Source organism: Centruroides sculpturatus, unplaced genomic scaffold (assembly GCF_000671375.1).
Source record: "Centruroides sculpturatus isolate CEXI.00-Female unplaced genomic scaffold, Cexi_2.0 scaffold460, whole genome shotgun sequence".
Lineage (NCBI taxonomy): Eukaryota > Metazoa > Arthropoda > Arachnida > Scorpiones > Buthidae > Centruroides > Centruroides sculpturatus.
Genome location: NW_019384807.1, coordinates 117,969 through 136,503, shown reverse-complemented (window position 1 = coordinate 136,503; position 18,535 = coordinate 117,969). Strand labels below are relative to the sequence as shown.

The window sequence follows — 18,535 nt, the reverse complement described above, 5'->3', positions numbered from 1 at the left end:
GAAAATCGTAACAACAAATATAAAAAGCTTGTGCCAACAACAAGTCAGCGCCAGTATTTTACTGTAAACGTCGGGTAACTATTTATAATTTTTTATGTTTTAAACTGAAAAACGATTAAATTACAGATTTTTACTGATCTGTTTAGCTATTTTGAAGTGAACATTCTAATAAATTACGATTTCAACTTTTAAAAGTTTGCAAACAAATTTTTAATTAGTTATTTTTTATTCTAATAAACAATTTCATTTTTTTATAATCGCTGAATTACTAAAATTAAAAATTAAACACTATTACATAAAAGTAGTTTATCCTGTTATTAATTAACTCCCTTGCTACTCACTAATTTTTAATATTAATGTAATTAAACATAAAAAATATTTAAAACTGGGGAAAAAACGAAAGAAATGCGTAAAATGAAAATGTATTTATCATTAAAACATTTCAACAAATAAAATAGTACAAATAATAAAACAAAATTAGTTTTTTAATAATTAGCAACATTCTTTCAACAAAATAAAATCTTTGTTACTGAAATAATAATTTAAGTATCTGCTACAGGTGTCAATTTATGAGTAACTATTTTATGTTTCCTAAATTATGTAACTTTAAAAAATTTATATTATTTAAACTATTACTAATATTCCTGATATAATTTAGTGTTGTATTTTATATAGCACATATTACATCTACACTTTTAAATACAAATATCTAATTATCATTTAATTAGGTCATTTTAACACAAATGATTATACTACTTTAATTACATTTCACTAAGTTATAAACCAAAATAGCATATATTATTAAACAATTAAAAATTCATAAATATAAATTTAAAATTAAAAATAACTTTTTTATGGGAAAATATGACAAATTTAGTTTTTTGTTAGTAAGAAACAATGTAAATAACCATTAATGTAAAAATGTAGGTAATGTAATTTTAATAAAATACATATTGTTTTAATCTAAATTGCCAACTAAATCAATTATAAATTTATCAAATTAGTTGAAAGTTTAAAAATTCAGAATAAAATTTTGCAAAGACAAAACTTAATATTTTGTTAAACGGATTCAAAAATATAATTAGTAATTTTAGATATTTTTAACATTTTTTTTATTCTTAATTACATTTAGTAATTTATTAATAAAATTAAAAAAATGTTTAATACAGTATTTTGTTAAAAATGAACTATTATATAGTCAAGTCTTCATATTCATAAGGGTTACTGCCAACACTTTATGTAAAATTTCTATTCTCACCCAATATTCTGTCAGAGGTATTCTATGCATATGTAAACATTTATGCAACAATTAACAGAGAAATGTTTAGAAGTGCTTAAAAGATTTTAATTGTGTTTTACAATAATGAGTAATGCTTTAGACCAGTGATTCTCAAACTTTTTTGAATTATCACCCCCTGTTAATGCATATATTTCTTATATTTTTCTATTTGTTTGTTTCAAATTGAATTTTGACCCCCTTGAAGGTAGTAGCACCCACTTTTGAACATTCATTTCTTTAGACTCATGTTTCTGAAAATACTGTATCAAAATTTTATTAATGTACATATGTGTTAAGAACAAAGCACACATCTAGGTATTTATTCACCAGAAACATGTACAATGCAAATTTGACAAACTATCTTACTCAATGATATTTACTGTATGACCAAAGAAGCATTAGCCCTATCATCAGAGTAAATGCAACAAACAGCAGCTAAATCTTTAGTACAGTAAATTTCACAACTGCTATCCTAAAAACATCAATAAAAAAAATTAAATATTGATTTAAGATTTATTATTTGAATCTTAAAAATTAAGATCTATCTATACCCTTTTATATTTGTAAAATATCAAATTTTTTAATAGTAGTATTTAAATTATTAAATATCAAATTATTTATAAAATTTATCATCATTGTTGTTTTAGACAAATGTTTAATATCTTCATTGTTTTCACTTTATGCAACATCTATTAAATTACAAGTATTGCTGAGTATTGACAATTAAGAATTGCAAAATATAGAAGGATATTATAAAAATATTTAAAATTCATTTATGTATTTTATATCTATACAAATTTCTACACAATAATTTACATAAATTTAAATTTATTTCAATTTGCATTGCTGCATTTCATTTTCATTTATTTTCAAATTAAAATTTAAATATGCTCAAACTTTTTGCATATAAATAAATTTATATGCAAAAATTAATATATATTTTATAATACTTTTTTGGATAACGTTTATATTAAGAAAAAAATCGACTATGAATAAAAATTTTTAATTATTCTTTAATATGAAATAAATTTTAAAATGAAAAAAAAATGTTTAAATTTTATATTTCAGGTTTTTTCATAGAGGAATTATAACACAACTGCTTCAGTGTAAAAAATTTCTGAAAAACAAAAAAAAAATAATTTGTAATTGCTACAATTAAAATTTGGATCAATGAAAATAGTTCTGTATAAATACTCATTCAGTACTTATTAAATTTTATTCTTTCATCTTAACTCTTTAGTGGGAATACTTGACAAACTAGAGTTAAAAAACTTTTCCTGCATTCTTTTTTCAATTATAATGATCAAACATTTTAAAAAATATCTACAGGTATATGCTTTTAACAGAAAATATGTCATTTGTTTTTCCTTCAATTTCCAGTCTTATTAAAAACATTTTTATAAAATTTCACAAATGTAAGAGCAAAAGCATTTTAATAAAATAATTTCACTTCTATATTTTGTATACTTCTATTTTGAATTAACATGACTGCTGTGAAATAGTAAATTTATGGAAATTTGGAGATAAATAATAATATATATTTTTGTACTTCATGCAAGTATTATTTATACTTTAAGATATACAGAATTATATTATAGGAGACAAATAAACAATTATTACAAATAAAGACTATTATATTCAATGTGTAAAAAGATTACTCTTCAAAATTATAATTTTTTATTCATTAGTAATTTAACAATTATAAAGAAAACCGTACTTTCTTAAGTAATGTAAATTTAATTATTATTCTATAATGAATTTATATTTAACTAGGTACATAAATCCAGAAAAACAGATCTGACAAATATGGAGACCTAATTGAATTAAATATATATTTAAAACTTCAATAAAAAAATATAAATAAATTTATATTTTTGGAAACTATATTAAAAAAATGGTTAAAAATTTATCATCAATGCTCTTTATAAAAATAAATTTTGACAAATAAAAAACAAAACATTTATCAAAATTTGTTGTGTGTTTATTTAATTTAATTTTTAAGCAATAATCNGTAAAAAATTTCTGAAAAACAAAAAAAAAATAATTTGTAATTGCTACAATTAAAATTTGGATCAATGAAAATAGTTCTGTATAAATACTCATTCAGTACTTATTAAATTTTATTCTTTCATCTTAACTCTTTAGTGGGAATACTTGACAAACTAGAGTTAAAAAACTTTTCCTGCATTCTTTTTTCAATTATAATGATCAAACATTTTAAAAAATATCTACAGGTATATGCTTTTAACAGAAAATATGTCATTTGTTTTTCCTTCAATTTCCAGTCTTATTAAAAACATTTTTATAAAATTTCACAAATGTAAGAGCAAAAGCATTTTAATAAAATAATTTCACTTCTATATTTTGTATACTTCTATTTTGAATTAACATGACTGCTGTGAAATAGTAAATTTATGGAAATTTGGAGATAAATAATAATATATATTTTTGTACTTCATGCAAGTATTATTTATACTTTAAGATATACAGAATTATATTATAGGAGACAAATAAACAATTATTACAAATAAAGACTATTATATTCAATGTGTAAAAAGATTACTCTTCAAAATTATAATTTTTTATTCATTAGTAATTTAACAATTATAAAGAAAACCGTACTTTCTTAAGTAATGTAAATTTAATTATTATTCTATAATGAATTTATATTTAACTAGGTACATAAATCCAGAAAAACAGATCTGACAAATATGGAGACCTAATTGAATTAAATATATATTTAAAACTTCAATAAAAAAATATAAATAAATTTATATTTTTGGAAACTATATTAAAAAAATGGTTAAAAATTTATCATCAATGCTCTTTATAAAAATAAATTTTGACAAATAAAAAACAAAACATTTATCAAAATTTGTTGTGTGTTTATTTAATTTAATTTTTAAGCAATAATCATCAATGCTCAGCAATATTTTTAAGAGTTGCAGAATATGGAAGGAGTTTACAAAAATTTACTTAAAAACTGTGTACCTTTCTTTCTAATCAAGAACATTTTAAATACTTTTTTCATATTCCTAATGAATTTTTTTATTCAAATTTATATACAAAAAGACTAAGTTTCTNTGTTCACAGCCTGGTACACATATTTGTAAAATCTATGTGAGTCGTACAACATGGAATTCATATAAAATGGAATTATCAACAGTGTTATAGGGAGGTTGACTGTAATTAGCAGAATAATAATTTATATTTAAATACTTTTCAGAAAAAATTCAAAACATGTTTCGTATATTGTATTGTTATAATTTTGAAATTTTAAACAGCAAAATAAAAAACAAATGTTTATTTATATTTAAATTTAAAAATTTTTTAGCATATTCATTTTTCCTATAGAATTTTTTATAATTACATGATATTTTTAAAAATTGTATTTTTTATAAACATAATTTAGTTATAATTCATTATTTTATTATGAAATATTTTGATGTAAATCTATTTCAAATAAAAAACATCTTAACAGTTTACCTTTATATTTCATTCTGTGCTATTACATCAGAATTATAAAAAACTTTTCAATTATTTTAAGACCTTGAAAACTTGTCAGGAAGATTAAATAATAATTTCTAAAATAAATTTAAAACTTTTCAAGTCTGTATAGAATGAAAAATATAGTTAAGTTAATAGTTTTATTTTTTATAATATTATTTAAAATATATATTGTTATTGATACAAAATTAATTTCTTTGGAATTAAATCATTGTCATTTAACAGGGAAATAGTAACAGTGTTCATGGAAAGTTTAAAAAATATTTTAACTAGTTTTTCCTTTATGTAATATTCAATATTATATAAAGGAAAAACTAGTTAAAATATTTTTTAAATTGCTAATTTAAAAAATATTACATTTATTATATATCTTAATTCATTTAAATATGAAAACAATTATGAAAAAATCATGAAAATTTTAATATAAGGAAAAAATTTGACAGTACTCTATAAATTAGAAAATTAAATAATAATGTGCTAGCTAGCTAATAATTATAATAATTTATTATAATAATTATTTCTTCATGTTCATGTAAAACTTTCTTAGAGATATTTGACTACGAAACATTACCGATACTTCTTCATACTAGTACTTGTATAAAACAAGTTATGGTAGCTGAACATTGTATGCTTTAATTAAATGCAAGTTGAAGAAAAGAAATTTATAAAAACAAATATAAAACAAGGACATCTTGTCAGAATATTAAAATTGTTAATAATGAATTCAGACAAGAATTTCATATTTATGAAATGAAAATTAATAAGGAATTAGTAAATAAAAATTGAAAATGATAGATGACACATAAATTTCATGTAATATATGTTTCAATATATATATATATATATATATATATACACANGTATTTGTAAAATTTAAGTGACTCGTACAACATGGAATTCATATAAAACAGAATTATGAATAGTGATATGGGGGGGTCGACTGTATATATATATTAAAATCAACATAACAAATTTTCAAGATTTCTTTCAAGATCAACTATAAAATTATTTCCAAACTAATTTTGAATTACTTCCAATAGCTTTTTTGCAAATTATTCATTAATCATAGAAATATGTATGTATGTAAAAAACAATTGTGTAAAATTAGTTTTTCATTCAACAATTTCACTCAATCTGTTTAACTTAACAATAATTTGTAACTAATAATTTATTTTATGCATTAATAATTTAAAAATTAATATTATCTATGCAAAACACAATTGGAAAATACTTAATAAATATTCTGATCATAAAAATTACTACTTTTTATTAAATTGATAAAAATCAATGCTAATTGAATAGACTATGTCATTAAATATAACACATCTATAAACAAACAAGTGCTAAAAACTTACAATAAAATTGGAAATAGCTGTTTTAATTAATATATTTTTCTCTGACAATAAAATTTTAAATTTCTAAAAATATTTGATAGTAAATTTAGTTTTAATAAGATAAATACAGTATTTTATTATTGAAATAAAGAATTATTAAAATAGTGCCATAAGAAAAATTACTTAAATATGAAATGTTTATGCAAGATTTAAAAATTATAGTACAAGATGTCTGAGAAAGATTTTTACTATTATAAAAATTCATAACTAGTGTTGTGCCAATAAATGACATATCAAACTGATATCTATATGAATAGTCTAAAATCAAGAATATCAATATTCAATACTTATCTAGAATATTGACATACTGAAATATTGATATATCAAAGGAATTTTGATATCAAGCACAATATCAGTATCAAAATTTTTATTTAGACAGCCCTATTCATAACACAAAAATGTAGTAGTCTATTGAATTGCAATTTGTGGTAAAAGAAAAAATAACTCGAAAACTTTTTAGTGCAAATGTTATAATGATGCTAGTAGCTTGAGGAATTAAAAATGATGACAATAAAAGAAAAAAATACAATGTGTATTGTGGTTAGCTAAAAAAAAATTGCTATAACTGTGCAAAGTATCACAGGAAGTACAGAAACACCATCAAATGTCCCTTCAATTTATTCCTGGATGCAGAAATTTAAAGACAAGTGTTCAGCACTGAAAAGATTATGATTACCCATTGGCATTGGATGAAATTGTGAAACTGGTTCATCCAATGTCGATGAAAAAACTGTTCTAAAACAGTTACAGGAATTCAGAGGTTTATTGAATGTATGCTAATAAACTTTTCAAACTATTTTTTATTTACTACAAACTGCATTTCAATAGACTGCTTCATTTTTCTGTTATGAATTTTGTATAATAACAAAGATTTTTCTTGGATGCCTGAATATTAGATTAATATTAAGTAATCATATTAGTGTAATCAAAATTTATAAAAATGTCAAGATTCTAAAGATCATAATATTAAAATTAAAGTACAAAAATTTTAATTATTATCATCCAAAATCAAACTATTTTTGAAATTATTTAAAATTTATGTTTTTTTTCCACATCATCTGAAACCAGAAAAAGATATCAGAAACAGAACTGTTGAAAAAAAAACCATCTCCATTCCTGTTGTATATCCACTACATTTTCTTAGAAATTGAGCACAGAATTTCTCAGCAAACTCTCATGGCCAATAACAGAAATAACAACAAGCAAAAATGAATGACAACATTGGTATTGCTACATATCTTGTCAATATGAAATTTATCACTTATCAAGGAAAGTTGAAAATAAGTTGTAAACAACTGTGATGCACTTTTACCAAAAGTGACTGTACCTCACAGCCTGGTTCGAACATGTTTGAAAGTTAAAAAAAAATTAGAATGCAGTAATATTTGATCGATAGCATGGTTTTTCATATTCAATCCTGAAGAAAGTCAACAAATTGTGGCTGAAAACATTTGAACAGTAAATATTGTTTATTTGTTTGCTGGAAATTTGTGTTAGGTGCTATTCTGTTAAATTGTAAACAAATTCTTTTATACTCTTCTACTCTTTAATTTGAAAACTAAGCTGCAGAATAATGTTGCCAGCAATTAGAAAAATACTGGTAATTTATTAGACCAAAATAATTCCTGTTAAGTCCTCCATTTTTTTTTTAATATCTAAATCAAAACAAAAGTAAAAAAGTATGGTTTCACTTACTCATATTTATAAATTATTTTTTATCTTGCTAGATTAAATCTAAATAACAATAAGCAATCATTTTACTTTAGATTCCATGATTATATTTAATATTTTTAACATTTATCAAATAGAGATTTAATCTGAAAAAATATAAAATATTTTCTTCCAAGAGCTTTCAAAAATATTATAGATATTCAATAGTTTTTAAATTAAATTTAATTGTTAATTATTTATTTAATAATAAATATAAGTAAGAAAAATAAGAGTTTATAATAACAACAACTTTTTGCCTTGATTTATGTCTGAAGTTGGATTCATAATCTGAAACTGTTAATAATAAAATAGAGTATATTGCTTTTAAATAAAAATTAAAATTAAACAAATTTACAAACAAATCAAATAACCAAATAAATTGTATTTTTCAAACTGTTTTTGTGCTAGGAATTTGACAATGTAATTTGTTTCAGTACATGACATCTAGCACAGTTTGGCTGTTTGATTTGATTAAAATTAAAAAATATTTAAAATTTTCTTTAAGAATACAAAAGTATTTCTCACCTGACCAACAAAATCTGTATAAAACATGTCATGACACATAATTGCCATCCAACTAAAAAGTGATACTACAAATAAATGGAAAAGACGGCGTGGCATATATATAAATCCATGCAACCTTAGCCACGGGGATAAAATCCTATTTAGAGGAGCACTCAAACACCTTAATATTGATGATATTGGAATTTTTAGTGCACTTATTGTCCTGTGGCTAAATCTCTTCAATGATAAAAGGCACAAAGAAAATGTACACTTGCTTTTTTGAAAAGTCTCTACAGTCATATTCTTTGCATATAATTTCATTCCATTACAATGTGCTAGCTTTTTAAAAGGCACATGTGTACCATTGAGAAAAGTTTCAGTTTTCTTATTACTATTAATTCCATTTGCAGTAACTGTGTTTTTATTTTGACAATGTGAAATTTTATTTCCATTGCTTAAGTGAACTTTATCATAGCCATTAATAACAATTTGTATTTCTTCTTTAATTGGATGGTAAACAGTCTCTTGAGCAAGGAATAAATTAACAACTAGAAAAATAACAAAAAGTGCTGCTAAAGATACAAAAACTACTTTCTCTTGACTTCCTAAGAGTTGTCCTAAATTTGTAGATCCCCAATTTAATGATGATATAAAATATCCTATACATCCTCCAAGTGAAAGCATACAAGAATAAACAGTGAAACCTAATTCTTGATCACGTGATGATATAAGCATATCTGAGATCAAGGCTTTGCACGGATTTTGTAATGCTTGGCTAGTAAAATCAAGAAGAATTATTCCTGTTGCAAGAACAAACATAGCACCTTTCATACCAAATGAAAATAAATTATTTATTTCATTACTATATGGTATTACTGCTAATGATACTAACATCAATAAACTTAAAAATAGGATGAAAGGACGTCGCCGACCCATTTTACTCTCACATTTATCGCTCCAGTGACCAATTACAGGGACTAGAAATAATGAAATGAATGGACCAATGCCCATAATAATGGTCATCAGTTCTTCTGTAAATCCAGCTTTCAGTAGGAGAGGTGGAACATAACTAAAGCCAGCACTAGAGCATAAATCAAGGCCAAATGCCACTAAATTTATACCAATTAACTTTAACCATTTTACTACAGAAAAAGCCATTCTTAAAGAGAAATGGCTTTCTTCAGTATTAAGGTGCAGATCTTCATCTGTGTTGTCGGACTCCATAAGTTTAAATAAATAAAACTTTTTTTACATAACCGATCCTGAAAAATAAACATTAAACAGTTACAAATAACAAAAACAACTATAATATAAGATTTTAATTGTAAAAATAAAAATAATAAAGTATTTAGAATTAAATTTTTGTGATGTATATTCTAGTAATAATAATAAAATAGTTTTAAAATATATTTATTACATTTTACTTCTAATTTGATGCAATTTAATTTAAGACAATATTGTGAGAAAGAGAATAAAAAATAAAAATAAGCTTACAGAAAAATTACATTAAATAACTTAATTGATAACAGGAAAACTTCAAGAACTCTTATCTTTAACTTGTCAATAGCTAGGAGATCATTATTAAGGTAACTTAAGGTAAGGTAAGTTTAAATTTTAATAATTGATAAATATCTTGTTTTCTTATATATATATATGCTTCTATAAATAATTAAGTTATAAAAAATTATATTCTTAGGGAATTTTTATATATTTTAGATCTAAAAATTTCCATCAGGGAAAATTTTTGAACTATAGCAATTCAAATGTCTTCTTCAAGGCCAACTTTATATTCAGAGTCCCAGAACTTTACCTGGAATGATTATCATAATAATGTTTTTATAATAATAAAATTAATCAATATTCCTCATACATAGTTAAGTAAATAATTAATAATAAGTACGTACATAAGTAACATATCAACAGTTTCTGGTGTTTTATATATGTACTTAGATAATTAACTATCTTTTAATAAATTTTATATTAAATGGAAATATTTCTTTTCCATTTAATAAGAAATGTCATCAACATAATGTATACTTCCTAAAATATTAAAAATATTAAATTTTTAATATTAAATTTAAACTTATACAAACACTTATTATTTAATAAGCTCAACATGAAATTAAGTTAACTAAAGAAATTACGTATTTATTTCCTATTTGCAAAGGAAATTTATTTTCAAAACTTTGTTTTTGCTTCTATAGGACTGATAATTTATATTAGAATTCTTATTCATTAAAAACACAAAGTTCCAATATTAGTGTGAAATAAATATTATTAAGTTCACTTAACAAGATTAATTAAATTAATAAAATAGATAAATCAAAATATAACTGTTTACTGTAAATATTAAATTACTTTAATATTAAGAAATTACAAAATATAATAAAAGTTTAAGTTATATTAAGTTTAAAAAACTATAGTTTTTAAAATCGGTATACTTTATATTTTGTAATTTTGTATTAATAAGTATTAATTTTGTATATCAGTATTTAATTAAAAATACATAAAATTTAAGTAACATAAAGTTACTTAAAATTAAATTTAACTTTAACACAAACATAAACTTTAAGTATGTTTAATAGACATAAAAATATACTTACATAGAAATCTATAAAGTATTAGTGAAATAAATGCCTTTCAAAAGTTATTTTATTCTTAGAGATAAAACAATTCAAAATTGAACTTTCTCACAAGTTCACTAAGTTAAGGTTTAAGTGCTTTGATTAAAATTAAATAAGCTACCCACTAGTGAACAGATTATGTTATTGTTAATGCTTTTTCACTAAAGATTGGAAGAATACATTGAAAAAAACTTAAAGTGTATGTGCTACAGACATAATTGAAATCTAAACTGTTTACAACCATAGATTAAAGTGAATTTGAGAGTTTATTTTATTTGCCTAAATAAGAACAAATTAAATAACACAATCAATGATTTTAATATATTTGATTATATTCGCTAGTCAAACTAATTTATTAAGAAAATTGGTTACACACTTTTTTTAAACTAAAGTAATTTATTATTGTTCAGAATAATTTAAGACATTTTTAAAAATATTAATCAAACAAATAATTATCGTAACCCATTTAAGAAACATATCCTTGGGTGTTTTTTTAATTAAATCATTCTGAGAAAAATAAATATAAAGAGAAAAAAATAGGTAAACGAGTTTAAAATAATGATTTTGTAAAATATCAAAACTCATTAATATACTAAATTTAACCATTCTAAAGAACATTAGTTCCATTTATTATAAAGATAACACTTTTATTATTGGCATTACATTTAAACCAAATTTGTCAGTTACCTAATATGTAGAGATATTTTTAATTTAGAAATATGATAGAACAACATATTTTTAAACAGAAATTTGAAATATTAGTAAATTATAAATAAAATATTTACAGAATTAAACTCAATATTGTTTTTAATATAATATAAAAACTGAATTAAAAGGGATTAAAAAACTTTCAAAATCAAAACAGCAGTAATTATGAAAAGTAAGTCTATACGACTATCTATCCTTAATCCCTGGGGAAATGCCAGTTATTCATTAAATATGATTTCTGATAAATTCAAAACAGCAATAGAAACATTGAATGTGGTCTCTGAGGACTTTAATTTTCTGTGTAATTATTATGGATTTCTGTAATTATCAGTATTGCAAGGATAACTAATTTTACAAATACAGAAATTATCTAACTATAAAACAGAAAATTCTGAGTTGTCTGAGTGTGTATTTATTAATTTATTAAGCTATTATATTGAATTTATCATTCTGAATATTAAAATTAAAATGTATTCATGGATAACTGGAAATAAATATATGTCATTATATTAATTTATCATGTAAATATTACTCTATTTTATATTTATATACACACCATATATATAAATTTATAATTATATAGTTACTATATAATTATATATTTAAAATGCTAGATATGTGTTAATTATATGTTATGCACATGAAAACCACATGCCTATATAAAATAATTAGCATTCAGAATACCTTATTTCAATGAAAATTTTTGCTGGTTTTACTAAATAAACTAGTTCAAATGTCTAAAAACATTTTGAAAAAGAATATAAAATTATTTCTTTAATAAGTTTGCATATGAAGCTTTGCTTTTAAACTAATATTATATTAATTTATTACATTATGATTAAATTCATCAAATTTTCAAATAATTTTTTAAATTAAGTTTTAATTAAAAATATATCAATCTAATAATTAAAATTAATCATAAGCATTTGTAAAAAAAATGTAAAAAAATAAATATTTTAAAAATTCTTAAATTTTATTATTTCAGACTTTCTTTCATAGAGTATTCTGATACTTACAATGGACTTATTATCAATAATTATAATATTTTTAAAAACTAAATTACTTAAATAATTATTTTTTATTTAATTTTTAAGTAATGCTAAATGATTCTTTTTTTCTTAACACTTTTTATTAATTAAATACAAAACTAATTTATCAATTTAAATATTAATTAAGAGAATTACAGGAAATTCATTCACATACAGATTCTTTTATTTAAATTAATTGTTTTTAGGCTACTCATTATTCATGTAAGAAAAGTCTTAAGGATATTATAAAGCAGGACACATGTATTTTTCTTTTTAATATTCTTTAAAAGTATGGTATATAAATGCTATGCTAGAATTTATGCACTTTGAATTAATGTTTTAACTAATTTCAAATTAGTAGTTTTAAAAGATAAACTAATTTAATAAAATATTTAGAAATTCTCAATTTCTATGCAAGAAAATTTAAATATATATTAAGTAAGAAAATTTAAACCACTATACCATTTACTAGAAGTAAAGTACTAGATGATAAAAGCTCATTACAAAAGTTACTTACATTCCTGTAAACAGCCTAAAGTACTGTACAGTACATATGCTTTTCTTTTTAAAAAAACTTAGTCATAAATTTCAAGGATTTAAATAGAAGCATTTTCATAAAAGTAGGTTTAAATGACTTGCAAAAATGCATTAATACCTGATTACTATTTATTTTGACAATATTTATCTTTCAACAATTGAATAAGCTTCTTAAAAAGTTTTTCGCAAAATAAACTTGTTCTTTTTTCAATATTATATAGTTAATGTGACTTCATCACGTTTTCTTTCAAGCGTATCTCATACACGTGTTGGTCTATAAATTGGCAATGGGAAGGATTGTTAATGTCAAACAACCAATGTCAAACGCAAATAATTTTTAATGTTGCGGTTTATCGTTAAGAATAAGTTATTTTGAATTTCTAGCATATTTCCTTAATTATAGTCGAAAATTTCCCCTTAAACAACAATTTACAGACACGAAATTGTAGACAAAAATATAAACTTCATTTTAAAACCTGTTTTGGTTAAACAATAATTCGGTATTATTTTTTTTTGAATTTTTAAAAATTGTTTTTACGTGTACAAAAGAATATAATTAACCTTAGTAAGTAAGAAAGGATATCAAATGTAAACTAAAACCATTCAATATCAAGGTACTAGTATCGTGTGGGCGTACTTCCCACATATAAAAATATGTCAAAAATCAAAACAAATTTTGTAAAACTTCATTAAAAATATTTCGTTTGTAAAATTCAAAAATACCTAATGATAAATAATTTTTAAAACTAATTTTATAAAAAAAAAGCATATAGAACTACAGTACTTGCAAATTTTTAATGCTTACCCAATTTAATGATAAATGTGGATTTTGATTTGTATAGAAAAGCTACAGGGAACAATAATTTTAACGAGGGAGTTTGTAGGGATGGAAAGAAACGAGTTTTATAGTCGAAGATAAACTTTGCATAACTATAAACAGGGAAAGAATCGTTCTAAAACATCAATTATAGAAACAGGCCAGGGTCTCTGATACAAAAGAACATATGGGTAGCATACACCAACCGTGACTTCTTAATAGTATTTAGCTTAATAAGATTTTCTAAGTACGATTTTTAAATATTCGTACAATTAAGGGCGCTAACATTATGCAATTTTAACATTACTCGTTTTCAATAACGGCAGTCAAAGAAAATCGATCTTGATTGTCAAAGTTCAGACCAGTTAATTCAATATATGTTCAGTAAAAAGAGAAAAAACGAAAGGAATCGATCATTATTCAATATTTTAACATGTATACCAATGCGACGTTTTACTAAAAACGATGTATTTCCGCTGAAAGTGAGTTTAAAAATATCCGAATTTTTCATATGGGTCAAGGAAAACGAGGACCTACCTCACGACTATATATAGCTAACCCCTTGGGGTTTACTAAAAACTTTTTTTTTTCAAATAGTTATCAATTCTTACGAATTTTAAAGTTTTCTTTAAAAGGCAATCTTAAAGTAATAAGCTGAATTGATGATATAAATAGACAAATGTGACAAGTGAAAAGGAGAGGGAAATTATTCGCCGAAATCCTCATCACCGTATATGCCCTTGACCCTTTAGTAAGGTCATTGAGTAGGCTACAATGTTGAGTCACAGGTACTATGTCCAACGAATAAGACTACATCGCCAATTATTACGTCTTTAGATTAAAAACTGATGACACCAATGGGTCATATCAATAGGTCACGAGTAAAGCTATTCACAACTGTTTGTCATCGTAGCCAAAGGAGGACAATGAATTTATAATATTCATTTAATTATCTTTCGAGTTAAGTGATATAGTTTAAAATTTAATATAAAAAATACATTTATTATTTTAAAATTCGATAAAAGATATTTGCATATAAATACTGTAACAAAAATCGAAGCGCACAATGATAAGACAATAAATTCATTCATAAAAGTTACAACAAAGATCTAAATATCTAGATTATTTACAAATTTCGATAAACGATTACCTCTTATTTTGATAGTAAAAACGAACTATCATCATTGAATATTCGATTTTTCCTTAGTGAGCTTAATATGCGATTGAATCGTAGCGTGTCATTCGTGATAGAAGTCCGTGACCGTAAAAATTCCATGCAAAATTAAAAGGCTGTTGGTCGCGTGATGTCATAGGAGAAAATCCCGTTTAAAGTCGTATCAAATTTCCATATATCATTCTTCGCTTCCGATCTATAACTGTGAAGTTTCTATAGGTCTACGATACATATAAAGATTAAGAGTTCATTCTTATCAATCTTCACCTTTTTTTCCCTGATAACTTATCTTGTTTAATTATCCAAATTCGAGCAGTCTTTCATTCAGATCTTTATTCTTAGAATTAAATCTATAATTCCTGATTAGATCTTATAGATAAAGATATTTGGGTCTATTTTACACATATACTAGTTAACTATTTACATTTCTATAAGCACAAAGAATTTTAAATACAGCAAAATGAATAAATCAAAAGACAAACTTTTCCCTGATACAAAAATTACAAAAAAAAAATTATTTTATACACGGATCATAGTAAGGTTAAATTACATTATAGCATTATGTAAAAGTATAGGAGTAAAAGACCTTGCTACTGAACTTAAACAGATTTAACATGACTGACCTTTAATAATGTTTAATTTACCGATAACACAGCCTATCCAGTAGTTTATCTACGTTATCTTAATAAGGAAATAAAGATTTATAATATTGAAATGATGGTAGATGTGATTTCTAAATTATCTGGGAATATTACTCAACTACTTTGGTATTTTTTTTCTTCTAAGGCGCTGGCTACATAAAAAAAAAACTCAGTTGTAGAGACTACAATGATCCCAAACTTAATGGGATTCTCACCCAGGAGTTAACTGAATCCTTTGAAGCCCAACTGAGGCCTCTGTAGGGTAAAACACTTTACACCGATCTTCAGTTATTGACCTAAGTCGTGTTTAACAGGTATCGACTACATTTAGAAAACGAGAATAATTGAAATAACTCGAATAAAATCAGGATATATATTGAAAAAAAAAAGAAATGTATATATATAATGAGTCAAGATTATCTCAGGAGGAGGAAATTCAACTCACTCTTACTCTCAATTGTCCTTTAGTCGCGTTGACGTAAGAAAATTCTCTTTTTAACACAAGCGATTTTGACGTATTGAGAACAAGTCGCGTACAAAAATATAATTTTAAATTAAAACGGGCCAAAAGTCGGTCACTTTCGATAACCTAGAGTTAATTCGGACAAACCATTAAGCATCGATGACTTTCTTTTTATACAGAAAATTTCCTCTTTAAAAGCCTTGTTCCGATTTAAGAAATAGAAAAGTGTTGTCAAATCTCTCAAATATAGAAGAAAATTAATTAAAACGTGTATGATTATTATTTTTTTCGACGAAGTTCAAAGTACTGTCTTCGTAATGACCTCGATGAGTTTGTTTCTCCGCACAATTTTTTAAACTTATTATTATTATTATTATTATTATTTGACTGGAATTAAATATCCCTACGAAAGAGATCGTTAAAACAATAACGAAATTTTCATTTATACGCTTATAAATAGATTGAATTCTATATAAAACTTTGTTTTTAATAACTCAACAGATGTTCCCGATCATCATAAAGTCGTCAATTTCAAGAAGTCGTCGATTTCAACAAACCATCGCGTTATTATTTTATGACGCGTAATATAACACAATTGTAGACTAGTAATGAATTAACTGTACTTATTCTTACATAATATACGTACCATTTGGATAGCTGTAGTTTCTTTTACGGTCGAACGGATGCAATTAACCCACACGTAAACTTAATACAACCGTCCTTCCTCCGCCATGACACAATAGTTCTAAAAATTTCCGTCTTACGGCGCCCTCTTCATTGCCTATGCCATCTTGAAGAAATAAATACTTTCGTTATTTTAAATGTATATCTCGTATGGCCTCAATTATTCCGATCGTAATTTCTTGCTTCGTTTAACTTTTTCGTTAAAAAAATCCAATGCGGAATATTCACTTTTATCGGTCACCTTTCTATTTCCGTTATTTATTCTACAGCTGGATTTTATTTTATTTTTTGTTTCACGCTGTTCGATTGGTATGATTTATAATCGCGCGTATTATATATATATATATATATATATGTTTTTGTAGATATTTATAGGCGAATATCCGCATTAATTACTATGTCAGATTTAACTTTGATTTGTTTATATTTTAGTACAGTATTTAGGTCCTGTTTAGTGATAATTTTGTTTATATCATCCCATAAAGAAGCTATTTCGAATGATTTTATACAGTCAATAACATAGTTTTTTGCTACACTTTTATACAATTTATGAGTCGTAATTATCTTAAATTACTGTATAATAGATAAAATTTAAATATTTTATAACAATATTTTAACGAATTTGCATGTAAACAATATTAAAAACTTGTATATGACCTCACCCTTTTTGAATTATTCATAATATTAATAGTTTAAAACTCGAAAGGTTATTAATAAATGTCATAAAAAGTTTATACTCTTACAAAATATATTTAAAAAGTTAAACTACACTTAAAAATTGTAAAAAAAAATTAAAAAATATAATTAATTTATATTATTTATTATTGTAATGACACGTTGACGGCACTTTTCTGTTTTATGTAGAATAGTAATGTTAACTAGACCCATTACAGATGAGATTAAAACATCAGTTCGAGTTTGTTAATAGTCGTAAAATGAAAAACAAGATCTTTTACTATTTAAAAGAGTCTGGTGGTATGGTTTTTATTTTGACCCATTTCTCATATAAAAATAGTTTACAAGATTGAGTTTGCTTAGCTGTAATGCATATCTTTTTAAAAATTCGTTCCACGGGTCAAAAGAAAAACAATTTTAAATGCAAGATAAACCATTCTAATTTACCACTTTTTCTATGTTTTTAACGAGAGTTTTATAATTACTTGAATTTTTTAAAGAAATTTACGCGTTAAATAGAGTTATGACGGAACTATATTACATAAAACCTTTTTTTTCCCCACTTTTCTTTAAAATTACTTTGCAAATTTATGATGCGTAAAATGAACTTAAATGATTCAGCAATTTGTCGTAAAATAAATAATATCTGGTAATAATGTTTAAAAACAATTATTTGTTAATAAAAATTATATTTTCTAATCATTACGGGTTTTTAATTATACAGTATTTATCAGGACATATTGAAGATATTTAATGAATTCAATAAAATATGTAAGTCTACTTATGTCAT

General features: G+C 23.4%; 1 protein-coding gene across 4 annotated transcripts; it reads right to left on the bottom strand.

Annotated features, from left to right (window-relative positions):
* Positions 1–8,135: 8,135 nt before the first annotated feature.
* Positions 8,136–17,228, bottom strand: LOC111629717 (solute carrier family 45 member 3-like). 4 transcript variants are annotated; one of them, XM_023373612.1, is made up of 2 exons: positions 17,033–17,228; positions 8,136–9,656 (listed from the first exon to the last, which is right to left on the bottom strand). In XM_023373612.1, the coding sequence occupies exon 2, from the start codon at positions 9,616–9,618 to the stop codon at positions 8,368–8,370; it is 1,251 nt and encodes a 416-aa protein (XP_023229380.1). In that variant the 5' UTR covers positions 9,619–9,656; positions 17,033–17,228; the 3' UTR covers positions 8,136–8,367. The 4 variants fall into 4 exon arrangements, with proteins under 4 accessions (XP_023229380.1, XP_023229381.1, XP_023229383.1 ...); XM_023373613.1 differs by lacking the exon at positions 17,033–17,228 and adding an exon at positions 13,410–14,055; XM_023373615.1 differs by lacking the exon at positions 17,033–17,228 and adding an exon at positions 13,272–13,375.
* Positions 17,229–18,535: the final 1,307 nt, after the last annotated feature.